At 41.6% G+C, this 26,299-nt stretch overlaps 1 protein-coding gene across 7 annotated transcripts in view; it reads left to right on the top strand.

Moving 5' to 3' along the window:
* The window catches only part of Fndc3a (fibronectin type III domain containing 3A), a 153,848-nt gene extending 140,316 nt beyond the window's left edge, over positions 1 to 13,532 (top strand). For all 7 annotated transcript variants that reach the window (XM_021181265.2, XM_021181263.2, XM_029469236.1 and 4 more), the window contains 9 exons: positions 1,524 to 1,629; positions 1,716 to 1,891; positions 3,110 to 3,223; positions 3,872 to 4,021; positions 4,117 to 4,400; positions 4,499 to 4,711; positions 7,359 to 7,525; positions 8,315 to 8,442; positions 11,084 to 13,532. In XM_021181265.2, the coding sequence (XP_021036924.1) occupies positions 1,524 to 1,629; positions 1,716 to 1,891; positions 3,110 to 3,223; positions 3,872 to 4,021; positions 4,117 to 4,400; positions 4,499 to 4,711; positions 7,359 to 7,525; positions 8,315 to 8,442; positions 11,084 to 11,398 (1,653 nt within the window). In that variant the 3' untranslated portion in view covers positions 11,399 to 13,532. The remainder of the gene's footprint in view (positions 1 to 1,523; positions 1,630 to 1,715; positions 1,892 to 3,109; positions 3,224 to 3,871; positions 4,022 to 4,116; positions 4,401 to 4,498; positions 4,712 to 7,358; positions 7,526 to 8,314; positions 8,443 to 11,083) is intronic.
* Positions 13,533 to 26,299: the final 12,767 nt, after the last annotated feature.

Genomic DNA, 26,299 nt, shown 5'->3' with positions numbered 1-26,299 from the left:
CTGTTTGAGCTCTTGAGGGTTTCTACTTTGAGTATGCTTGAGAACAAACAAGAGCATGAGAGAACTGGCCGAGACTGCTCTTTTCCTCATCTTTAAGTCATTTCAAACCACAGAAATATTTTGTGTACTCCATTCCCTGCCAAGATGCTTGCTTCAGTCCCTGTCTCTACATTTCCTACTTGTGAGTTTTGGAGGAGTATCCTAAAGCATGCCAGGAGCTGTGGCCCAGGCACAGACCACAAGCAGCCCCAGTCGCTGAGCTCAGTGCAGCAGGATGAGGCAGACCCCTCCCCACAGTTTTGGACAGCATATGGAGCCCCTTTCCTTGCTCATGCCTTCCAGTTCTTCACTCCTGGGCTGGAATCGTGCTCTAGGCTCCTGATGTATTTTTAATGAATTTAACCGAGAATCACTTATTAGAATATTCATAATAATATTTTTCTAGTGGAAGTTTACATAATGAAAACACTCTCGTTAAAAATGGCGTTTAAACTTCTTTTTAGGCCTGCAAGTATTGTGAAACTGAGTGTGTGTCCTGCCCAGCAGGCTTGTGGTACCGTGCTCTCTGTATTCCTTGAGAAAGCTCCCTGGTAGTAAAGGCATAACCTGGTGCTAGAGCAGTCTTCATCTGTAGAAGACTCCTTCCTGAATTCCAGAACCACCTGGAGAAAAGGAGAGTCTCCCACATTTAAGAACAGCAAACATAGCATCTGAAATTCATTTCTACTATGTCAGTGAAGCATTCTTACATAGATTGCCTGTCTAAAAAAAGGTTGAACAAGTGGTTTGTGTTTTAAAAGAATTAAATATTAAATGTGAACCTTAATATACAACTAGGCCAGGTAATCGTTAAGTAAAAATCAAGGCTGAGGCTGATAGCTTTCCATGGTGAGATACTTGCTTAGCATTTGTAAGGCCCTGGTTTAAACTCTTGTCACATAAGAAAATACATGACTTTAAATATAGGAATCAAAGCAATACTAAATAAAGGTGTCTTACTAAAGAAACTGACTGGCTGTAGAATTGATATTAGAGGAATAAGATCGATAAATAAATTAACATTTAGGTTAAAAGACGGTTTAAAAAAGAAAGCCAAAAAAAATTTTTTTTTTAAAAAAAACAACACCACCACCAAAAACCAATCCTATGAGTCTTAACCTCCAAAAACAATGCAGTAGAAAACATCTGTACTGTTGGAACAACTAGAGGGTTGTGGGTCCCTGTGGACAGGATTTGTTTAGTTGCCTATTGTCTTGGATACTTTGTTTTGTTTCATTATAGAAAGGATATATTCCTCTTCCCACTTGTTTTTTAAATAGTAGTTATAGTACATGTCCTTTTGTCTATAAAAATATGTTGTAATGATTTAATAAGGCATGATTCTATTCAGTACGTTATTTCTTTGGGTAGTAAAGTATGATTTCACACTGTTAATACAATTTTATGTTGTGTTAAAATTCTTTATCAAAGCAATCCAGTTGTTTAGACTAAGCCTTTTGTTTGATTTTGCTTTGTTTCTGCAGGTCTCTGAATCTTTACTAGTACAGACTCCAGCTGTGCCTCCTGGCCCATGCCTCCCTCCCAGGTTACAGGGTAGACCCAAAGCAAAAGAAATACAGTTACGATGGGGTAATTTCCATCTTGGTACTGAATTATGATTAAGTTAGAACCAAAGTATTTCTCCTGTTTAAACTCCTAAATATGTCCCTGCTTAGGACCTCCTCAGGTTGATGGTGGATCACCCATTTCCTGTTATGCAGTAGAAATGACTCCTGCAGATAAAGATGAGCCCAGAGACGTTTACCAAGGTTCTGAAGTGGAGTGTACAGTGGGCAGCCTTCTTCCTGGAAAGACGTACAGCTTCAGACTTCGTGCAGCAAACAGAATAGGGGTGAGCAAACTGCCAGCTGAGTCATCACTTGAGCACGGATTGTCACACCTATTATCAAGCCATTTTGCTTTAATAAGCTTCTAGTGACAAATAAGGAACAGCGTGCCCTATAACTCATCTTTCTGTCTTTGTACTTTGAGACCTTAGTTAGAGGTTGTGTCACTTGGAAAGAGTTATGGCTTCTTTTACAGATGTTTAAAAGCCTGTTTTTCATGGTCACAAAACTGGTTTTATGCAGCATTTACTCCTCACTGCAAACCAGATGTGATTCATGCTTTGCTTCATGAGCAAATGCTGATATTTAAGCATTTATGGTTTATATGAGTTATTTAAGTGTGTATGTATATGTATGTGTCTGTATACATACTGAGAGAGAGAGAGAGAGAGAGAGAGAGAGATGCATAAAATGCATTAAGAGGTGATGCTAGGGCTGGAAGAGTGCTTCCACACAGCTGCTGATGCCCTAACTCTCCGCTAAGGCAGATGCCCTAAGACAAAGCAGTTGCTTAGTTGTATGGCACATTACAAAAACAAAACAAAACAAAACTATTCCGTAAGTAATTCTTTTCAAAATTTAAGGTCACAGGTCTCTTTACCACAGTTTTAAAGACTTGAGTGAGCTGTCTCCATCTGAACTATATTTTAATCTGTAAGTACACTTAAATATTGTGGATGGAATTGTGTAGTCTGCAGACAGTCCTTATTTAGCTGTCAGTCTGTGTGCCCTTAGCAATCTCACAAGGCTGCAGTTAACTGGTAGCATTTTCAATGGAATGTCTTCCTTTTCATTTACGCGTTTTTGCTAGTTTGACAAAACAACTTTGGACATTTACTTCCCTTATTTCCACTAACTACCCATCTTTGACCCTGTCCTATAAGATTGGTGCCACCTCTTTCCCATGTTCATATTTGGTGCCCTCATCCCTCTTCACACCATTCCTTTCCTCTCACTTCCTTAATTTACTAGTGCCCTACTCTTTTTACAAAAAGCAGTTCATGAAGAGAATAAGGGAGTAGGAGAAGCAAAGTATATTAAATGAAACGTAAAAGTCTGCGTCTATTTCCATACTTCTTAAGTCTTTTACTTTTAATGCCTGTAGAATTATGAACAAATAATTTTGAAGGACTTAATTGCTCGTAAGACTTCAGATACAGGATTCTGTGCACTGAACATCTAAGGATGAAAAAGGAAAATGTGTGTTCTGTTGGTTTTTCTAGTTTGGACCATTTTCAGAAAAATACGATATCACTACAGCTCCTGGGCCACCAGACCAATGCAGACCCCCTCAAGTGACATGCAGATCTGCAACTTGTGCACAAGTGAATTGGGAGGTACTGTAATTTCCACTAACTTACATAATTTCCCAAAGTGATCAGAGTAGTGCATATAAAAGAGTGAAGGTTATCTTCCCCTTTGCTCCTTCAGATATGTGAAAACTGAGTCCTAGAGAAATTCACAAGGCAGAAATGAGTGAAGTGCTGGAGTAAGATAGATTTGCCTCTTAGGTATTCAGATTCTGGTTCCTGTCACTTGGTGTCTTTATCAAAGGTTTTGTTTCTTTACTGAGATATTTTAGCCATTGGTGAACTTTGAACAAACAGTCATAAGATTTGGTATGTCTTTTTCTCAAATTCATTATCATCGGTGTATTTATTGTGTGTTATAATTGGTCACTGATTTTTAATTTCCTTTGAAACTTGTGGAATATCTGTGTAAGTTGACATTCTGTCTTCAGATTACTCTGCAGTGTCTTTACTAGGATACTCTGACTCTTGGGCATACTTTTCTTCCACTGCAAGGCAGTTATGGTTTTCAGGTAGTTTTAATGAATAAAAATTATACACTATTGGTTATGTTGAAATGTTTTAAATAAATTCAAAGAACCTCATTTTTAACATGTTAGAGGAAGGAATGATTTTTGCCCCAGAGATATTTAATTACTGTCAAGAATTAAAGAATACTGTATCCTTTTCATAAAGATTCCTTTGAGTAATGGAACTGACGTCACTGAGTACCGGCTGGAATGGGGAGGAGTTGAAGGAAGTATGCAGATGTGTTACTGTGGGCCTGGCCTCAGTTGTGAATTAAAAGGACTTTCACCAGCTACTACCTATTACTGCAGAGTCCAGGTAGGTGACTGCCTGGGCACACACTGTCCAGAATCTTCTGTTTAGAGGTCACTGTCACAATTGTGTCTTTGTTAACTTACTTTATTCATTTGTAGGCTATGAGTGTTGTAGGTGCGGGTCCTTTCAGCGAAGTTGTTGCCTGTGTGACTCCACCGTCAGTTCCTGCCATTGTGACTTGTCTTCAAGAAATAAGTGATGATGATATAGAATACCCCCATTACTCACCCTCTACCTGCCTTGCAATTAGCTGGAAAGAGCCTTATGATCATGGCTCAGAAATCCTTGCCTACAGCATAGACCTCGGAGATAAGCAGCCTTTGACAGTGGGAAAGATGACAAGCTATATCATAGACAGTTTGCAACCAGATACAACATACAGGTATACCTCAAAATCTCTGTTTATGTTTGCCTAAACCAGAAAGATAGAATACATAAAATAGCCATAAACCAAACTTGTTTTTTGTATGTGTCATTTAGAATACGAATTCAAGCCTTGAATAGCCTTGGAGCTGGGCCTTTCAGCCATACAATTAAATTAAAAACTAAGCCCCTTCCTCCTGATCCACCTCGGCTGGAATGTGTTGCCTTTAACCACCAGAACCTTAAGCTTAAGTGGGGAGAAGGAACTCCAAAGACGTTATCCACAGATGCTGTTCAGTACCACCTTCAGATGGAAGATAAGAATGGAAGGTAGGTTTTCTACTTCCCTTTTCATGTGTACAACTTGGGGGTTAATGTATATAAATGTTATAATTTGCCAGAGCAGAATGAAGACTACTATAAAGGGCCACTAGGTGGCTCAGGGGGAAGAGACACCTGCTGCCAAGGCTCCCAACCTGAGTACACTCCGTTAACTGCTTAGTGAAAGGATAGGACCAATTCCTGCCAGTTGTTTGACCTCACACACTTCACTGCATGTGTATCACAAACAACACACAGAAAAAATTCATTAAAATGTAATAAAGCTATTTATCAAAACCATCTTAAATTATTTAAGTATGTTTTTCAAGATCTCAGAAGGCTCTCTATGGCTTTCCTGCTGTAATTCCAGTGATGCTCAGGGAAATTAAGTAGGCTGCACTTGAACTCTGCCCCATGAGCTCTGACCTTGGCTGTTAAGTGACTGTGCTGTTGATTTCCAGCTTGACACAATTTATAGAAAGTGTAGTTATGACTCTCACTCCCGACACAAGGGCACTCCGAACCAACAACAGTGTAGCCCCTCCCTCACCAGCAAGGCCTGGTTGGCCTGTGATTGATTGTCCAGTGTTGTTACCCCACTGCCTGTCATCCAAGGGCTGATATGTGCCTCTTTCATGTTCCTCTACACATACTCTCTGGCTTCCTGTATACCACACTGCCCCATGGTAAATCCTGTGTTTCAGTTAGAGTATGTTATTCAGATTATTTTTAACACTATTTAAATACCAATTTAGGACTATTTATTTACTCTGTATATACCACATAAACATTGCCTTGTGCCTTCTATAGCTGGTAATCTTGTAATATTTTAAGATTATAAATTATACTGCTGTGCTTTTTACATAATTAGAAGTTTGCCCAACTTAAGCATTTAAAGTACTAAGGACAGTTTTCCCAAGGTTTACATTGGTTTTAATCACTTTTAGGAACACTTTAATGGCCATATTATGGTTTCTTAATGTCTGTGCGTTTATTTATGGCATGATTATATGTATATTTTTCCCCCAGAAGGTTCTTTGTCAATTGTGTGGTATAACCATGTAGTTTTATTATGAACTGTTCTCGGTGAATTGTTTAAATTCTTCTCACTCTTGTTAGATCATTTGCTCTTGGAGTGAGGAGCAAGAAGGCTTGCTAGAAACAGTTCTAACTCAGTGCTTGGCTAAAGGTGCAGGATTTAAAGAACCATTCATTTTTAGCATATACTACAAGCACTGGGTGAATTGATTCTTAAAAGTTTGCTCCAGCTTATAGCTTTTGCATTTGGGATAGTTCAAAAAGGTTTATCAGAAAGCATTCTAATTAGTGGGCAAAAGATAAAGCTTCTGATAAACATAAAATATAATATTGCAAACATTTCATTTATATTCATTTAGCATCTGAGGAATTGCTGGGGTGTGAATATGGCTAGGAAAAATGAAAATTTAAGCCCTTTAATGATCTATAAATTAACATATAAGTTTAATAAATTATGCCAGCTTAATAGCTTAGATTTATTTGTCCTTTTTTAAAAGATTTTTAAAAATTTTTATTTTATGTTGAATGTTTTACCTGTATGTATGTGTGCGATACATGCATGCCTAGTAGCCTCAGAGGTGAGCAATGGCGGTAGATGCCCTGAAACTGGAGTTACACGTGCTTATGAGGCACCATATACATGGTGAGAACCAAGCTGGGATCCTCTGCAAGAGCAGCTAGTGCTCTTACCTACTGAGCCAGTTCCCTAGCTCCTCTTTGCTCCTTTTTGTTTTTATGGAGATTCATATTGTCATCTGGTGACATCAAAGGATGACTTTCTCATTTTCAGCAGTTTTCATCTGTGCTTGTTTCCCACCTCCCTTCCTTTCTTTTTCAAAGAAAACGTACTTGAGAGGATCAGAAGCCAGGCTTATCCAGCTACTGCTTATTGCGGATCTCTTTGCTTCAGGTCATCAACTGTCTCCTATTCCTAACCATAACATATTTCCAGGTCATTAGCGTTGTCTGACCATTCATTAGTCATTTCTTGGTTTCCAACTTTTTTTAAAACTACCCATTAAAAATACTGAGAAACATCCTATTTGTAAGTAATATATTAAGGAAAATATGTATAATTATAAAGCATCTACCTAATATTTTATATGAACAATTTATTTGAAATTTTATAGTCTCACATAGTACTATCTAAATCTCTAAGAAAAGTCACTAAACTAGCTAGGATTATGCCCATGAATTAAGAATCCCCATTTGCTTTCAGATAAAAACAAGAGAAATTGAAGTACAGGTTACCTCTTAGCTCAAGTTCCTGCTGTAGATTAAGACTTGGTTAGAAATAACTCATAAAAGCAGTGCCTTTATGGTGTTCTGATGCGTTTAAAAGGCAGCAGGAAGAGTCAACACTGTACCAGAAGCCTGAGAAGAACCTTCTCAGGAGGGTTGAACATTGGATTAGTGATCATTTTTATGTATCAGGTTAGATTGGGAGATCTACATCTGTGATTCTTATTATCTGATGGAAAGCATAATTGTCAGTTACTCCTGAGTTTCCAGGCTTTGAAGCCACGTGATCCTCAGTAACCTCAAGCCCGATTATACCCTTGTAGTGGTTGGAAAGCATTTTTCTCTGCTGTTGTAAAGTTGATTATTCCCATTTCAGGTTTGTCTCCCTGTACAGAGGGCCTTGTCATACATACAAAGTACAAAGGCTCAGTGAGTCCACGTCCTACAAGTTCTGCATTCAAGCTTGTAATGAAGCTGGGGAAGGTCCTCTCTCCCAAGAGTATGTTTTCACCACTCCAAAATCTGTTCCAGCTGCCTTGAAAGGTAATTTATAACCTCCTGAAGTTATTTTCTTTAATAAAGTGTTTTATTTCGATTAAAATTTAGCACCCAATGTGTCTCCATCAGTTAGATCAGTTAGATAAGAGCACATGCTCAGGGCTCCACTCAGCCATCAAAGCTGTCTCCTGTGTTGCACTAACTCAAAAAGTCCCTGCTCTCTTTAATGATCTGACAGAAAATGCTAAATCAGATAAGTAAATTGTGTTCTTAGTTGGGTGACTTCCTGTTTCTCCTATTGTTACTTAAAGACTAAATATCACAAACTCTGGTCATTTAAATGTTTCAGATTTGGAGAGCCAGGTTTTCCCTAAGAAAGACAAATGTTTATTTAGCTTGGCTTCACATACAAATGTGTCTTCATGTACATATATACACTATACATATTTCTAATTCTAAAGTAGCTGTTATTTTTAAATGATTCTGGCAAGGATTGAAGTTTGTGTATCATCCAAAGAGTTGAAAATCCATTGCACTCTGAGAACTGGCAATAGAGACTGTTGGGACAGTGTTGTATCAGGCACTGGGAGTCATTTGTTAAGCAGACCCCGTCTGTAACTAGTCTGTATGATGTTGATGAGTTCTCCAAGTTAGTGTCTTGTGACTTCATAAAGACTTTTGTTTCTTTAATGCCTTTACATGCCTGTGGCAAAAGTTCACTATTTAAGTTTATAAGTAAGCTTTGAGATTTATTGATTTTTATTGATCTATATCTGTGTAATGTGCCAAATGAAATCAAATGGAACTGATCTTACTTACGTTTCTTCCATCCAGCCCCCAAAATAGAGAAAATAAATGATCACATTTGTGAAATTACATGGGAATATTTACAGCCAATGAAGGGTGACCCAGTTATTTATAATCTTCAAGTTATGGTGGGAAAAGATTCAGAATTCAAACAGGTATGTGTTAAGATACCATTTTTTTTATATGCCTTTTTCTTTTAATTTCTTTTCCGCTTCAACATTGGCTCCTTCCCTCTGCGCCTAATTACCTAGATACCATTTTATATGTACATATTTTTAGTCTTTCATTTTTATTTATTTTCCAATTGTTCCACATCCCACACCTCTTCTCCACCACACCTGGTTTCCACATGGATGCCCCCACCCTCCACCCCATCTGACCTCTAAACTCCCTGGGGCCTCCAGTCTCTTGAGGGTTAGGTGCATCATCCTGAATGAACATAGACCTGGAAGTACTTTACTGTATGTGCATTGGGGGCTTCATATTTGCTGGTGCATGCTGTATGTTTGGTGACCCAGTGTTTGAAAAATCTTGGGGGTCCAGATTAATTAAGACTGCTGGTCCTCCTACAGAATCACCCTTCTCCTCAGCTTCTTTCAGCCTTCTGTAATTCAACAACAGGGGTCAGCTACTTCTGTCCATTGGTTGGGTGCAAATATCTTCATCTGGCTCTTTCAGCTGCTTGTTGGGTCTTTCGGTTGGCAGTCGTGATAGATCCCTTTTTGTGAGCTCTCCATAGCCTCAGTAATAATAGTGTCAGGCCTTGGGACCTCCTCCCCTTGAGCTGGATCCCACTTTGGGCCTGTCACTCGACCTACTTTTCCTCAGGCTCTTCTCCATTTTCATCCCTGTAATTCTTTCAGACAGCAACAATTATGGGTCAGAGGTATGACTGTGGGGTGGCAACCCCATCCCTCACTTGATGTCCTGTCTTCCTGCTGGAGGTGGGCTCTATAAGTTCCCTCTCCCTACTGTTGGGCATTTCATCAAAGGTCCCTCCCTGTGAGTCCTGGGAGTCTCTTTCCTCCCAGGTCTCTGGTGCACTCTGGGGGGTGGGGGTCCCCCCAACCTCCTATTTCCTTAGGTTGCCTGTTTACATTCTTTCTGCAGGTCCTCAGGACTTCAGTCCTTTTCCCTGACCCAATACCAGATCAGGTTCCCCCCCACATCCACTTTCCCTCTCAAGTGTCCCCCCCCTTAGGATTGCTTTCTTCTCTCTCCCACTTGAGCACTTCAGCTTGTTGAGCCTTATGAGTAAAAGTAATATTAATTATATTATTCTGAATTCAAGTCCACCCTATACTACAAAGCAAGATCCTCCATACCTAAGTAAAGAGGGGAAGGGGAAGACAAAAATTAAAAATGACTTTATTGTACCCATAAGATCAAAGCCTATTTTAATTAATGACTTTATATATGTATACAGCTTTACGTTGAATTCTTTGTCTTATGTAAGTTACTCTGCCATACCTCAGACATGAATCCTCTCTACATTTCCACTTGGAACACTGATTGCTTTCTCAGGATCAGAACACGTTTCTTTAAGATACAAATGTGGCTTCTTATAATGAAAGTTTCTTTTTCCTATCAGCCTCTACATTTTTACTTGAAGTCACTAATTTCACTAATTTGCTAGATACCTACTACATACTGGATTGTGCAGGCATTTTTAAAAATGAGATTAGATCTTACATTGCCTCTTAGAGAATAAACTAGTTTGTTAGAAACTAGATTTACAACATAAGTGCAATTGGGACAGGCAGAAAGCCTGACAGAATGCAAGCACGAGAGGCTATCTGTAAGTGTGGCTTGTAGCCCACCAGCAGCTGAAAGAAGCCACCTGAGAAGAGGTGTGACAGTGCAAGGCTTGGTTTTCTCATTGGCAGGAGAAGCTCATTAGTGAAAATGGCAGTGTCTCAGCATCCGCTGTCTGCTGGGTACTGTGCTGACACTTAGTCATGGAGAAACCAGCTCTGGTGTATAGCTTCCTTTTTTTTTCTAGGACACACCAGGGAAAATCCATGTAGCTCCAGTAGTGTTCATCTCTTTTCTAAGTCATGGCCAAAGAGTTAGGTTTTAAGATTCTAGTCTGACTCCACATGACCAGTCTCTTGAAGAAGTGATTTGCAGTGGATACCCATCGACAACTTAGGTAGTCAGGTCCCCTAATTATGAAGTGAACAAGATTATATGATCTCCTCTCTCATACAGTGAGTTCACAAAGAACAGCAACCGAAAAAGCCGCCTTTTTCTCTTATTTGAGGAAACCAAATGGCCAGTTCTGTATTTGGTATTTTGTCACTTTGGAGCATATAGTTAAATCTAACTCCCTTACAAACTGTGAGGACTGACCTCACATCTTCAGTTTTGCAGCAAACAGGCAAGTACTTGCATGTTTTTAAATGTCATTTAAAAGAAAAAAATTGAGGCTGGCAGATGAAGAACTTGCTATGCAAGCTGGGAAACTGAGTTTGAGCTCCAGCATCCACATAAAAGCCATGTGCCTACAATTTCAGTGCTTGGGAGGTGGACAGGGGAATCCTCAGGCTAGCTACAGGTTCATGAGAGACTCCTCAGAAAATACTAATAAATAAGGTAGAGAGTGAGTGAAGAAGGTAAGACAGCCAGCATTGCTCTCTGGCCTGCGTGGGCAAGTGTCCACACTCCGCACATACACAGGATGAGATGAGTGATTTTCAGAAGTGTTCACATCTGAAATAATTCCAGAATGTAGCTGTGCTAGTATTTTCTGTCCAGACTTTATACTCCATTCTTTTTCTAATATTTCCTCAACAGATTTACAAGGGCCCTGATACTTCATTCCGGTATTCCAGCCTTCAGCTGAATTGTGAGTATCGATTTCGAGTGTGTGCCATTCGCCAATGCCAAGACCCTACAGGGCATCAGGACCTGGTAGGTCCCTACAGCACCACAGTGTTCTTCATCTCCCAGAGGACAGAGCCGCCGGCCAGCAGCAACAAAGACAGCGTGGACAGTGCCCGGACCCGGCGTACTCTAAGTGACGAGCAGTGTGCTGCAGTCATCCTGGTGGTGTTTGCTTTCTTCTCCATTCTGATTGCCTTTATCATTCAGTACTTCGTAATCAAGTGAAAATATAACTTTATTTTTAACACTGTATTACATTTTATTTTGTCATGTACTAAAATTATTTCTGTATTGCTTTTACAAAATGGTGGCATTTAGCACTGGCATTGAGACTATCTATTGAAATATGGCTTTGGCATTTCAGTGCTTCTGTTGTTAGGCAAAGGCTGGCTCTCCATGGAAATCCAGCACAGAAACATCAATCTGGGGAGGGCTGGGTATTTTGGTTTTGGGTTGGGACTTTTTTCCCTGCTTCTTTTTTCTCTCTCTCCCCTACACACCTCCCCGAAACCCCAGATATGCCTTCTAGTGAAACAAGCTTTCTAAAGGACACTGCTATGATCGTGTTGACCAGTCAGCATAAGTAAAACAGTGGCAACCACGTCTGTGGGTTTTGCAGATGACTGCCATGTGAAAGAACAGTTCAGAATGACTAGAATTTACACTAACGTTCTCTACGAAACTTGTTCAAGTCTGATGCTGTGAAAGCAATCTAGTGCTATACTTCTACCTCCTCATTTGTCTTAATTGTTTGGTAAGTGGGATTTTGATGAATAACTGGAGGGCTTAGCAAACAAAAACTGGATGAAGGAATCTGAGTGAAAAAGAAGCTGTTTGTTGAGTGTGGAGTTCTTCCTTACATATACAAATGCATACACACGAACTCACAAGTGAGACCAAGAAAGCTCAGACCCAGAAATACGGATCTTTACTTGAACAGTACCTCTTTTGGGATTTGAGAACAGAAGACTTTTAAATAATAACTAAATATGAAGCCCGTTTAGCTTCTGTTTTCTGGGCCTTGAAACTCGTGTGTGTGTGTACACGCATATACACACACATTCACATTGGGTCTGTGTGCAGACTGTCAGGTAAGGAGATGTGTCCACACTCATCACCTGGTCTAGGCTAGCTTTGAAGGACTCCCAGTGGTTCTGCAGCATCTCCTGTAACTACTGCTGTTGCCGTCAGAATTTCTAATCAAACTCAACCTTTTTGTTTGGGGTACCAAATCTGAAGACAAAATTAATTTGCACCAGTAAACTTCAAGCTGCTTTCTTTCTTGAGAAACTAATGTTTAATGTATAATGTCTGTTTGGATACTGTTCCAAATTGTTGATTGCATGTGGGTACCGTTGCATTAGAGCACTTTGCAAATTGCATAGTTCATTGTTTGTGAGCTTGCATTTGTGAGTTATTGGATGATCAGATTGAATTTTGTCATATCACATTGTACATCTCGCCTCGATGTCAATGACTGCCAGTAATAATACAGTCTGCAATGAATTTATATGAATTTTTTGTTTTATCACATGTTATCTGTAGACATCTGTAACTAGCTTCTTTAATTTATTATTTGGATTTTAGAGTAGCGAGTCACTAATTTTTAGTTGCTGAGGTCTGCATTTTAGTGATTACTAAGCACTTCTGTCAAAAAGAAATGTATGTTTTGTACTTTGAAGATCTCTGAAGAATTTCCCTTATAATAGAATGGGCATGTATTGTAATTGTTTATGTCAATGATCTGCGCTATAGAAAAAACATTAACCTTTATTCAAAAAAGAAACGGATAAACTTGGCTCCTCCAAGCGTAAGAAAACCCTGTCACTCTAATATACTGTTTGTTTACATTTTATTTAATCTCTTATGAATAGGGTGATAACTTGTCCCCCATACAACTGCGATTACGATTGTTTTCTAGAATTTCTTAAAAGTGCCACATTTGGCAGTACAAATGAGTCTGAGTGTAAGAGCCCAGAGATTTCTATATAGTTGAATGTCTAAAATGGTAAAATGTGCCACACAGTGGCTTATGTTTTTCATAGTAATTCAAATGAACTCCTATTTTTGATAGTAAATGTCATTTAATAGTGTACTTGCCATTTGAGCCTCACTGCAGTGTTAGTGCAGAGGAGAAAACAATTTTTAATGTAATCTTGATTTTACCTCATATACTGTACATTCCAAAAACTCAACTTTTTAAAGATTATAGATACACTACCAAACATACCACCTTAAAATTGTATAAGGTTGAACTTCATACAAGTGAAAAAGTATAATCTCATAAGAATACATAAACTGTGTAGCAAAAGTATCTGTAAAATCCATGGAAAATAAAAGTTGTATCATTCTTTTTTGAGATAATGTTTTTTGTATTTATAAACAGTTCATCATTTGCTACCTATATAAGAAAATGAAATATCTCCTGTCCAAGGGGCTTAAACATTTTTCCAGTGGTATTTGAACTTCAGCCTGAGAGGACACATACTCAGTATGCAATTCAATCTAGTAGACTCAAAAATGAAATTAGAAGCTTTCCCCCAGCACATGGGAGGCAGAGGCAACTGCGTCTCCATGAGCTCCAAGCCAGCAAGGGCTACGTAGTGAGACCCTGTCTGAATAAGAAAAAAGAGTTTAGAAGCTTTACCTAATGAATTGATCTTGCCCGATTCATTGTCTTGCTTTAAATAAAGAAAAGGATGATTCTGGTATAAACTTCCCATTGGAAAGAAAAAGAAAAGTTCTAGTTCCCTTCACTTGAGAGACACTTAAGGAGGATCACTTCAGTCTGGGAGTTAAGTGCCACATTGGACAGCATAGTAAGACTGAATTTTAAGTACATTTGCCCATGAGGAATAAAATCCATGACCATCCTTGAATTCCTCATCTGCCCAGAGCTTTCCTGTTACTGGTGCTGCTGGCTCCCACACCACTGAAAAGTTCAACTTTTCTTCATTTTCCACTAACACTCAGCTCCCACAAGACTCCTGGGGTTTGTTGCTTTTATTGCCATTGTGTGTGTGTGTGTGTGTGTGTGGTACTGCAAAAGTCTAGGCAGAGGAGGTAGAAGTCTTTTGGATCAAAACCATCATACCTCTCAGAGGGCATCAAAGTCCCATACAACACTGCACCTGTCTCCTCTCGTTTTATGAACATTGGATGCAGACGTTTTACGCATCAGCCTGAGCATCCCAGGGCTTGTTACTAACTCATGCCAGCTGCCCCCACCCCTTACAAGGTGAAAGCACAGAAGCCCTGGCTCCTCCACTCACCTGGTGTCAAGTGGAGTGGGACCAGGGATGGTGCCCTCCCATTTTCCTTTGCCACCTGCAATTGCTGGACCTGGGGTCTCGAGAACAGGAGAACTAGCCCTGACCTCCCACTGGCTGCAGCACTCAGAGCTGACCCTGCACCTTGCCTGGGTAACACAGTGGACCTTGCCTTGACTGTGAAGGCATGAGAGAGTTGGGCCAGCCTCTTAAGGCTGCAGCACTTGGGAGAGCGAGCCCACACCTTTACTGGGCAGCACAGTGGAACTGACCTAACCAGAGCAGTGCTGGAAAGCTTCCCCTGGTGGTGCTGTTAAGGGAGAGCCTACCACACAGGCCCACCCCAAAATCTATATTATCAGGGAATTGTTGGGATGCGTGAAAGTGCCAGTTCCAAAGCTGCAGGATCTCCTTGACCCGGGAACAACAGGATAACGGGGAGGAGTCCTGGTGAGGAGCCAATATTAATGGTAACACAGAAGCCAGAGATCTCAAACCAGACCAAAGACTCATCTTGTGTCTTGTTTCCGCAGCAATGGTGATGGAGGTTCTGGCATTCATAGTTTGCTTGGTTGCCTTTCCGAGTTGGCGGAATCTTTTACATGAACACTGAAAATTCCGGGATGATCCACTCCTCTCAATACTTTAATATGGCCACTCTCCAACTTCTCTACCCGAGTGCATCCATCAAGCCCATCCTCCACAACCTCGTGTCCAATTAGTACAAAGCAGCTGTCAGGAAACTGCTTCTGCCGAGAAGGTCCAGGCTGGGGGCAGGGAGGGAGGGTCTGTAGAGGCAGTGGGAGGAATCCCGAAGACACTGCTCCACCAAGATGATTCCCTAACCAGCAGGCGGAATCAGTTTGGGAACTTTAGGCCTATAGAGAAAACTGAAGAGGACGGAGGGGAGGGGATGTTAAAAAGAATACCATGAGCGAAATTTTGCAAGTTGGTTAAGAAATGGCCAGAAGGTGGTGGAGGTGTTTGTTTGTTTGTTTGTTTGTTTGTTTGTTTATTGGGGGGGTTGCTTTGTTTTTAACTACCATCAAACCAAAACTGTCTTGCTGGTGATGGAACTGGGTCTTAGACTTAGCAAACAGGGCCTGGGTGGCATGATTCGAATCTGGGTTCTGATTTTCTTACCCACCCCAATCCTGGGCTCACCGAAAAGTAAAAGTCAGTGGATGAAAAGTGGTGAACGTATTGAAGACTCCTTTTTAGTATACATTCTCATTTCATTGCTAGGGAGGGTGCCTTAGCCAGAGTGCGGAGGCAGAGGACAGCTTGCTAGCGCTGTTCATCCACCATGTGGGAATCCAGGGATCAAACTCAGACCACTGGACGCAGTGCAAAGTGTCTTTGCCCACTGAGCAATCTTGCTGGCTCTTGCTTTGGAATTGTTAACTGCATGTCTGAAAACTGCTTAAAAGTATAGTTTACAGGGCTAGAGAGATGGCCAAGAGTTTAAATGTGAATATTGTTCTTCCAGAGGATTCAAGTTGGGATCCCAGCAGCCATACAGGGTGCTAAAAACCTGGAATCTGGCTCTAGGGGATCTAATGGCCACTCCCACTTGTAGCCTCCTTGGGTGCCCACACAGAGGAGGCATGCATACATATATGCAATGCATGCATGCATACACACATAAATGTGTGGCAAGTGGACCATGCCACCAAATAAAAGAACTGGAAAGGTTGAAGCAGGTTCAAAAACCCAGGAAATCTCAAGATTGACAACAGCAGCAGGCAGGCAGCCAGCTCCCTGACAGGATCCACTTGTCTACGTGTAACCATGACAACCCCCACAGAGAGGACCATGACAACCAGTCACGTAGCATAAAGACCTGGAGTTCTCCATGCTAATGGGGTATCTAGAGAGACCCAGAGTATTTAGCCAATGAGCTTCCCTTCCTGGGCATCCCTTCCCACAAATGGTGTTTAATCCCTGGTTCACCCTGAATAGGACATACGCATTCATATCCACCATGAATAGAACAGTTTGGACAAGCGAGGACTGCCTCCTCCATCTACCACTGTCAGGGGAGAACTTCGTTGTCAAGAGCCATACCTACATTTTCCAGAGAAGGCCTTTTCCCTTTCAGCTCCTCTGTACTCTGCACTCACTCAAATCCAAACTGGATTCCACCCTGTCCCAGGCTCAGCTGTCCTCTTCTTGCCTGGTGAGTAGGGGAACTCACAGACACTGTCTCCAGCAGCATCTGGGTAGGCAGGAGATTGAGAACGACAGCATCCATCCAAGATCTCTGTTTTTTACCTAGAAGAACACAGGCTGGGACCGCTCTGCTCTCATGGACATGTTCTGCCTTTCTTAAGCTCCAATACCCCAGTAGCAAGGCAGGCTGGCATGCAGCCTGTCACATAAGTAAAATGAAAATAAATCTTTTAAAATGTATAGTCGAAACATATATTTAGAGGCCCTCTTTCCTGTCCCACAAAGCCTGAGGGTCTCATTCTTACCTCCCTCTGTACGAATGGTGCCTTACAGAGAGATTCAGAACTGGAGAGCTAGCTCAGGTTACTCACTCACTGATTTAGTGACTTTGCGCCCAGCTCACAATTTCGACAGCCTCAACAGGTTCCTACTTCATGTTGTAGGCCACTATAACTCCGTTTGAACAGTCTCAGCTGCAAATGATAACTAAGCTAGCAGGGTCACGGGGTGATAGGTTCCTTTACTTTCTCATCTTATTAACAGAGACAAGCTTCTTCCACATACCAGCCCCATGCTTAGCACATGCTGGGATGAAGCAGCCTATCACCTGTGTCTGCTCCCGGCTAGTGAGGAAGCCATCTCAGTTGAAAAGCATCTCCTGCAACAGCCTTCCACGAACTTCAGGACTTATCGACACAAGGGCTCTGTGGGGAGATACGCGGCAGAACATCGGCACATTCTATATCCCTGCACCACCACTGCCCACCCCCACTACAGCCTAAGTCAGATGCTGACTGAGAAAAGGCTGCCCTCAGCATCTTCTTCCTCAGTTCATCACCGAATGTGATCACTGTCCCCAAGAATGCCTATGAAGCCGTCTGTGTGAAGCACAGCACGGAGGACAGACAAGATCTCTTTGGAATTCTCATACTAGAGGGACAGCCCTGTACCACCTAGAAAATGTCACTGTGAGGAATATCATAGATATAGAAACAAAGATCTCTCCTTGAGCTTCTTTTTCATATTCTAGATGATACTTATTAGCATCATGCCTTCTTGTGACCAGAGCATGTGTCTTAGATAGGGTTTCACTGCTGTGAGCAGACACCACAACTGGGGCAAGTCTTATAAAGGACAACATTTAATTGGGGGCTGACTTAAAGGTTCAGAGGTTCCGTCCATTATCATCACAGCAGGAACATGGAGGCCTCCAGGCAGGCATGGTACAGCTGTGGCTGAGAGTTCTGCATCTTCTGAAAGCTGCTAGCAGAATACTGACTTCCAGGCAGCTAGGATGAGGGTCTTAAAGTGTGTGTGTCTCTGTCTGTGTCTATGTGTATGAGTGTGTGTGTGTGAGTGAGTGTGTGTTTGTGTGTGTATGTCTTTGTGTGTATGTGTGTATGTGTATGAGTGTGTGTGTGAGTATGTGTCTGTGTGTATCTCTGTGTGTCTGTGTCTATGTGTTGAGTGTGTGTGTGTGAGTGTGTGTGTGCCTGTCCGTGTGTGTTGGGATTTAGCCCAGGACCTTATTCTTGATAAGCACTCATGCTTCTACTGGTCGGCAGCCTCGGGAGCTCCCTTCTTAGCATAGTGTTCCTGGCTGTGGTCTGACTCAGTGAAGTAACTTCTTTAAAAAGTCTAGACTTGCTTTGCCTCAAAATCCATTGCACAGAAGGTACATACTCTACTTAAGACAGGACTTTATTCTCTGACCTCCTTGACTAGAAGGTGACTTTATCCTTTGGTAACTGGGTGTGCTAGCTTGCTTTCTACTGCTTTGATAATGACCATGAATGAAAACAGCGTGGGGGAGGAAAGAGTTCATTTGACTTATGCATCACACTCACAGTCCATTATTGAATGAATCCAAGGCAGAAATGTAAGCAAGGCAGGAACCTAGAGGCAGGCACTGAAGCAGAGACCATGGGAAAGCTGACTGGTTCCCTGTTTTGCTCAGCTACATTTCTCACACAACCCAGGACCTCCTGCCCAGGATGACATTGCTCATAATGGCCTGAACCCTCCTACATCAATCATTTGTCAAGAAAATGCCCCATCGTGTGCCTTCATGCCCATCTGATGGGGGCATTTTCTTAGTTTCCTCTTCCCAGATGACCTAGTATCAAGCTGACAGAAAAGAAAGAAGTTAAGAAAGAAAGGAAGAAGGAAAGAAGGAAACCAAAGCCAAACAACCAAACAAAAACAAAAAAAGAAAAGAAAAGAAGAGAAGAGAAAAGAAAAGAAACCCCAAATAACTAGCTAGTACACTGGGGCATATCTTCAACATAACCCTTGTGTTCTCAGAAAGGACATTATTTTTTTAATGGTTTTTTTTTTTATGTTTTTTTATATCAAAGCATTGGATTGGGTTCTTGTGGCTGAGCCATTTTATTTCAAAGCCAGGAAATCCTCTTTGTTTAAAACTAAACATTATTCAGTTCATTTCTCTCCACTCATAATTTTCCAGAGGCAAAGACAGAAGTTTGGGTAACACACTCTCTTCCCAGACACACAGAGTTACTTTTTCAACATTCCATGTCCAGATAAGCAAGAATTTTACTATCTTTCCACCCTGTGACCACTCATTCTCCTCCAGTTCCCAAGACATCTTGATCCCTGGCTTCCATCCAATGGTCTTAATGTGCCTGCAGCCTGCACTGGTGGGTTCCCTTGGCCTGGGGTTGGCAGGCTACATCACAATACCACTGCTCTTTTTTTAATGGTCATCTAAAAGTTTTGGGGAAAAAATCATGATTTTATTTTATGGGTATGAATGTTTTGCCTGCATGCACTTCTGTGAGCCATGTGTGTGTGTCCGGGGCCTGAGAAAGGAAGGGCTGCATCTGATTCCCTGGAACTGGAGATACGGGTGGTCATATGGACCTAGGTGGGTTTTTTAAACCCTGCAAGAACAACCTTCAAGTGTTTTGAACCACTGAACAATTTCTCCAGTCTTACCACTGCTTTTAAAGGATTTATTCTATGTTTAAAATTATACAAATGTGTGTATTGTGTGTGTGTGTGTGTGTGTATAGGGATGTGTATACACAAGAATCCAGGTGCCAGCAGAGGCCAGAGGTATTGGATCTTCCTGGAGTCAAGCAGTTATGGCTCAGATGTGGGTCCTCTGCTAGAGCAGTACATGCCCCTAACCACTTAGCCATCCCTTTAACCCCTTATTGCTCTGTATTACAACAAACTGTTTCAGGATACTAGGTTCTATTCTAGTTATCTGTTCTCTACAAAAAGCCATTTTCCTAACGAGAGGGCCAAAAATAATGTACCATTACCTCAGGCTCTACGAGCTGGGGAGTTTGGGCTTATTGGCTTGTCCCATGCATAGCTGCAGAAGTCTAAAATCTAGGCTGGATCATCTGGAAACAAAGAGGAATTGGCATCCAAGAAAACTCAGGCTGCAGGGTGCTTGGTTATTATCAGCCAGTACATGTAGTTGTGGTCCCTGTGTGTGCTCCTCCACCAGGCTAGCCTGGTAGTGGTCGGATATTAGTTACTTCAGTGTTGCTGTGATAAAACACCATGGCCAAAGGTAACTTGAGGAAGAGAGAGTTCATTTGGGCTTATGGTTCTAGAGGGTAAAGAATCCATCACGTCAGAGTGAGGGGATGGCAAAAAGTGGAAGGCCCAGTGGCAGGAGCAGAAAGCTGAAGAAGTCATAGCCTCAACCTCAAACATTACATCTAAGAGTGAACTGAAAGCAGGCAGAGGCTGTGGATTGTCAAAGCCCACCTCCAGTGACAGACTTCCTCCAACAGGGCTACACACCAATCCCACATTGCTAACTTGGAGAGAGTGTTCCAAAGCCTGAGCCAGAGGGAATGATTCTAATTTAAAGAACCTCAGATACTCGCTGTGAGTGTTTTTCACCAACCTGGTGTTCTAGAAGCCACTGGAAAAGCTGCATGACCTCTCTCTCACCTCTGCCTTGCTTCATTGGGTGACATGCCACTGCAGCCCGGCAAGTTTTATTGGGAATCATTTTCCAACACAAAGTGAGAAACTGGAAAGAAGTTGCAGCCTCATATAATCTTCCAGAAAACCACTATTGTGATGTATTTGTGAAAATCCTTTCCAGTTTGCTGTGTGGTTAACAAGTTATTTCAAAGCATTTTAATTTTCAGGTTTGGAAACTTTCCTGAACTCCTGTTTGTACTGGTGGTGTTGTTGTTGTTGTTTTGTCTTTCTTAGATGACTTTCTGCTCAAAGGACACAGTAAGATTAATGTTTTCAAATTTCTCTATGACTCAAAATGTGGTACGTGTTGGCAAATGTTCCACATGAAACGTTGTGAATATCAGTTAGTTCAAGGCTTTGTCAGTGAGTTCTGCATTCCTCTGAATTTGTGTGTCTAGGGTCCAGTCAACTATTCTTCTGTTGAATGTTTAGAGGTTTTTGCCTGCACTTTGACTTTGACTTTGACTTTGAACCTAAGTAATTTTATGTCTTTCTTTTATTACTCCCTTTGGATTCTCCTCTAATTGCTTCAACTGGGACACCCAGTGCTATGCTAAATAGAACTGCCAAGAGCGAGCATCCTCTGTTCTCTGTCACAGAGGAAATGACTTAGTCTCACCACTGAACTTAATGTTAACTATGAACATTTTATGTGTTGCATTTATTGAGGCTGTTCCCTCCGTTCCTGGTTTACTGGGTATTTGTAGTTTGAATTAATGATGACCATTTAATTTTGGCATTAAGGAAATTCTAGCCTCTTCTTCAATTTTGGGATATTTCACAGGGAGGGGTCCATATTAACAAGATAAGGATAATCATATTCTAAATTTTGGTGAGGATGCATTTAAATCATGGCACATACCTTCCTGATTATTACAGCTTTATACTACAATTTTAAAACTCCAACTGTGTTGATATTTCAACTATCCTCTATTACAATATGTTGATTTTTCATTTCCCTTTTTTAACTAGTTCATTGATATGTTCATGCAATGTGTTTGACCATGCTCACCCCTCCCTCAACACCTTCCAGCTCAACCCTTTCTCTGTCTACCCAACTTTATGTCCTCTCTTCTTTCTCTCTCTCCCTCTCCCTCTCCCTCTCCCTCTCCCTCTCTCTCTCTCTCTCAAAACCCAAGTCTAGTTTTGTGTTGTCCATATATTCTCTGATGTGTGGCCTTCCACAGAGTATGATCAACTTACCAGCGTCAACACTTTTTTTTTTCCGGTTTTTCGAGACAGGGTTTCTCTGTGTAGCCCTGGCTGTCCTGGAACTCACTTTGTAGACCAGGCTGGCCGAGAACTCAGAAATCCACCTGCCTCTGCCTCCCAAGTGCTGGGATTAAAGGAATGTGCCACCATGCCCGGCCAGTGTCAACACTCTTAAAGAAGCCTGATCCTCCATCAGTCCACAGCTATCAGTTGCCAATAGCTCTTCAGCTAGAGATGGGACATGTGCCCATCTCCTCTCTCAGTGGAGGGAATCCATCTGGCTTGAGCTTGCACAGGCCTTACACATGCTGTCAGAATCACTGAGTTTATATGTGCGACCGTCCTGCTGTGTCCAGAACACTTGTAGTCGACATCTGCCTCTGACTCTTAGACTCGTCCATCCCTTGTTCTGCAATGACCCCTGAGCCTTGGGGCGAGGGGTGTGATAATAGATGTCCCATTTCAGACTGAGAATTCCAGTCTTTTATTCTCCGAATCTTGACCAGGTGTGGGTTCCTTTCAATTGCCATCTATTGAAAATAGAACCTTTGGCAATTAAAAAACTATTTATTTTATGTGTATAGTTATTTTGACTGCATGTACTTTAATGCACCACATACATGCCTAGTGCCATTGGAGGTTTGAAGAGTGCTAAATCCTTGGCACTGGAGTTGCACATGGTTGTAAGCCACAGTGTGCGTGCTGGGAATTGAACCTGGATCCCCTAGAAGAGCAGGCAGTGTTCTTAAGGTCTGAACCATCTCTTTAACCCCAAGAGTCTTTTACTACTCCTCAAATACTTTATAGTTCAGTTTAGGGTTTTGTTTTGTTTTATAGTTACAGAATAATCTAACAAGATAGTCATTAGAGTACCAGCAAATACTGTTAAGTTAGTATTCTAACTAATTTTATTTTTCATGGAATTGTAAGTTAGTAGAATCAGAGAAAGCAGTTAGAAAGCTGTGTATTTTATAATTTTTTTGATAGAAGAAAACCTATGATTTTTATGAAACTGTAGGTCACTAGGGATAGGAGGGGCTTCCCTCCCATATTCATGAGCACTCCGTAAGTGGTGTTAAGATGTGGCTCATAGGTACGGCTTTCCTACTCTATCTAGTTAGACACCTGAGAGCGAATAACATAGATGACACAGTGACGAAAGTGAAGACAGAAACATGTGACAAGCTGTGTCACTACCAACTTCCTATTAACTAATTAAAGAATTGGAAAGGTTTGCCTGAGCTAACACTATGATTTTAATGTAATTGTTAACAATGGATATTTTAATTTTGGCGGCAGGGTTTTGCATAGCTCAGCTTGATATGGCAAGGATGACCTATAATTTCTGATTCTCCTGCCTCAACCTCCCAAACGCTGCATCCCACATTGCTTCCTTTTCAGAGTGGAGTTGTCTTCCTTTTCACTGAAATTGTCTTCATTGGCAAAGCTCTATAGACGTGGGTGAGTTGTTTCACACACTGCGGAATCTTCCATTCCCCTCATAATAGAACCGTTTCTTCCTGTCACGTGCTGATCCACAGTCTCCTGTCTTCACTAAGCCCCAGCTTCTCTCACTCACCCAGAATTCCTAATTGAGGTAGCATGCAGCCAGGGGCCTTGCCAGATGATGGCAGTAGAAGACCATGCAAGCTCACAGGTGAACCAGGGTCAGGGCGCAGAATGGGCGTTTCAGTTCGGAGAGGCTCTGATAGATAGCCAAAAAATACTCAAAAGGAACACCTTTTGAGGAAGGGGATGCTTGCTCCGTAGGCCTAAAAAGCTTGATACTATCTGAGAATTCTCTGAGGAAGTTGATTTTCAAAAGAGATTTAAGGATAAAGACAAATAAATAAAGACAAAACAGAAAACCTATTGGCTCTAGATTAGCATAAGCGTGGCACAGTCTATGCTTCTAGAACCAGGTAAAGGTAAACCCAGCTACTGACTTCAAATAATAGCTTCTATATAAAGCTCATTGCATTTTCATGTTTTGGACAGTTTCTACTTCCTTAATACACTCAGTGAGAATTCAGAAAACAGAAGAATTTACAAGCATTGTACTGGCGTCACAGCCAATCCAGGGTTTAGCTGAGATTTTAAGAAAGACAGACCGGGCATTCAAAAGGAGACTTTATTCCTATGTCCCTTCCCTGTGTTGGTCCCTCTTTCTTTAGTTGTCCTGCCTTCTAAAGTACAGCCATACTAATTTCACAGTGTAACCTTATGGAGAGAGAGCTTGCTGCAATGGAGAACATGGATTCTGTGTGGTTCACTTTTCAGTTCTGACTTCAGCCCCAGTACTTAAGTCCTGGGCATGCTTCGTATTTCTTTGGAAGGTTGCTAATAGTATGTGTGAGCATAAAAATATACAAATATGATTATAGTAATGAAATCAGCATTATGGAATTTTTCTAGTCAATAATATATTATACATATTTGTTAACTATCATATTACCCACGGGTATTTAAAGTCCACAAAAACAAACAAACAGCAACAAAAATGTAAAGAATTTTTTTTCTCATGAATGAAATACAAATAAAATAGGAATGGGGACACACAAACTAACGGGCTCTTTTATTTAATTTCCTCGCTGGTGATCAGGGCTTCAGAGCAAGGATACAATAGTTCTAGTCTTGAGGACAGGAAAGGCACCCGCCATTCCTTCTTTAGGCTGGAAGTGAGTGTGTTCAGGAACCTTCTCAGCCTCCGCCGTACAGTCCACTGCCTGAGATGTCACCATGGCAGTTTGCAGTACTTAAAGCTTTAGGATGGGGTCCCCAATGAAAACAGGGAGGTGCTCAGAAGAATGTGTGGGTACGAAGAGGAATGTGGAGACACCACTTGAAAACAGCCCCTAGGAGATGCATGTCCAAGTCCTAGTCTCCCATTACCACCAGTTAGCAGCAGAGGGGTCAGTGGCAGGTCCCAGATATTCTCCTCCTCCTTCCCCCCACTTCCCCCCAACCCTCCACTTCCCTCTGTGTCTACTGCTTTGGCCAAATACACAGATAAACATATGCAAATTGATAATAAAGTGACCAAATTGTCTTAAAACACGACCATAGACACATTGATTGCTTCGTAACTACCGTTTTGAAGGAGCGGTTGCTTTTTTCCTGGTAATCCTATATTTTTTGTTTTGGTTTTTGGGCCAACTGGGAATAGCAGGGGAATTGGGGTAAGGGCAGGAGCAGACTGTTCTGCTTTTTGTTCTGACCTGCTCTGCAGCCTTGGGACAGAGCGTACTTTCAGACTTCTGCTTTGCTGTCCACTGTAAAGAGAGAGTTTGAGACGTAGGAACAGAGTTCACCCTGCAGGGAGACAGACCCTTGCCCCGCATTAACCAGTCCGTGCAGTCAGCTCCCACATACATTCACACATTCGGATCATTATGAAAACTCGCAAAATTATCTGTGTGTTTTTAGTGAACGTCTCAATAAGGACATAGGAAAGCTTCAGAGCTTTCACAAAAACTCTGAGAAACCATCACGGCTTTTCTGTTATTAATCCATTCTCTGTTTCCAAAAAATTAATCTTGACAGTGCCCAAGGTTTTTTTTTTTTTTTGTCTGCAAGATTAATGCCAATGAAATAGCTCAGCAATTAAAGTCCTTGCTGTGTAGGCCTAGACCTGAGCTCAATGCCCAGAACCCACTAAGGATGGAAGGAGAGAACTGGATCAACTCCACAAACCTGTACTCTGACCTTCTCACATGTGCTGTGGCATGCACAACCGTATGCCAGTCATTTGAGCATAAGCATGCACACACATTACACATTACACATACATTCATACACATACATTCACATACACACACACACACACTCACATACACAAAACAAACAAACAAACACCTCAAAAGGGGCCCAGTGAATTATTCCTGCCTCAGTATATTAACACTTCTACTGTTGTATTTTGTGAAAAAGAAAAGGAAGCCAGAGATATGTTTGGTAGAGCGAGGTATGGTGCAGTGTGGTAGGAGTGCCTCTGTGGGCCCATGTTAAGGCATCCCTTCCCGCTCCCCCCACAGATGAAGTGGTCAAGCTCGGGGCATTTGGAAAATTCCACCAAGACCCCAGAGCATAAAGACCCCTTCCTTCCTGAAAGGGAGAGAAGGCCAATGGTAGGCAGCCTTCCCATCCTGGATTATATTCCTCAGGAAAACTGCAGGGCACACTGACCATTGGCCACCTGCAGACAAAGGGCGTCCTTGCCACCTCATTCCCTAAGGACCAATCAGTTTAAAAGTCACACTGTTCTGCCAATCACATTGTGCCTAGTTGCTGACACTCTATTCTGCCCCAGGAAATGGTATAAAAACTCACTGAAAAGGCCACCTGGGGTCATCACCTCTCCTTCAGTGGCAAGATAACCCCAATGCATTGGAACAATAAATTCCTCTTGCTTTTGCCTCAATCCCTGGTTCCACGTTGTTCACTCTGGGGTCCTCAGGAAGCTAAGACTCATTAGAGTCTTACACAGGTACCAGCCACACAATGC

Source organism: Mus caroli, chromosome 14 (genome assembly GCF_900094665.2).
Source record: "Mus caroli chromosome 14, CAROLI_EIJ_v1.1, whole genome shotgun sequence".
Lineage (NCBI taxonomy): Eukaryota > Metazoa > Chordata > Mammalia > Rodentia > Muridae > Mus > Mus caroli.
This window is presented reverse-complemented; position numbering and strand designations above follow the sequence as displayed.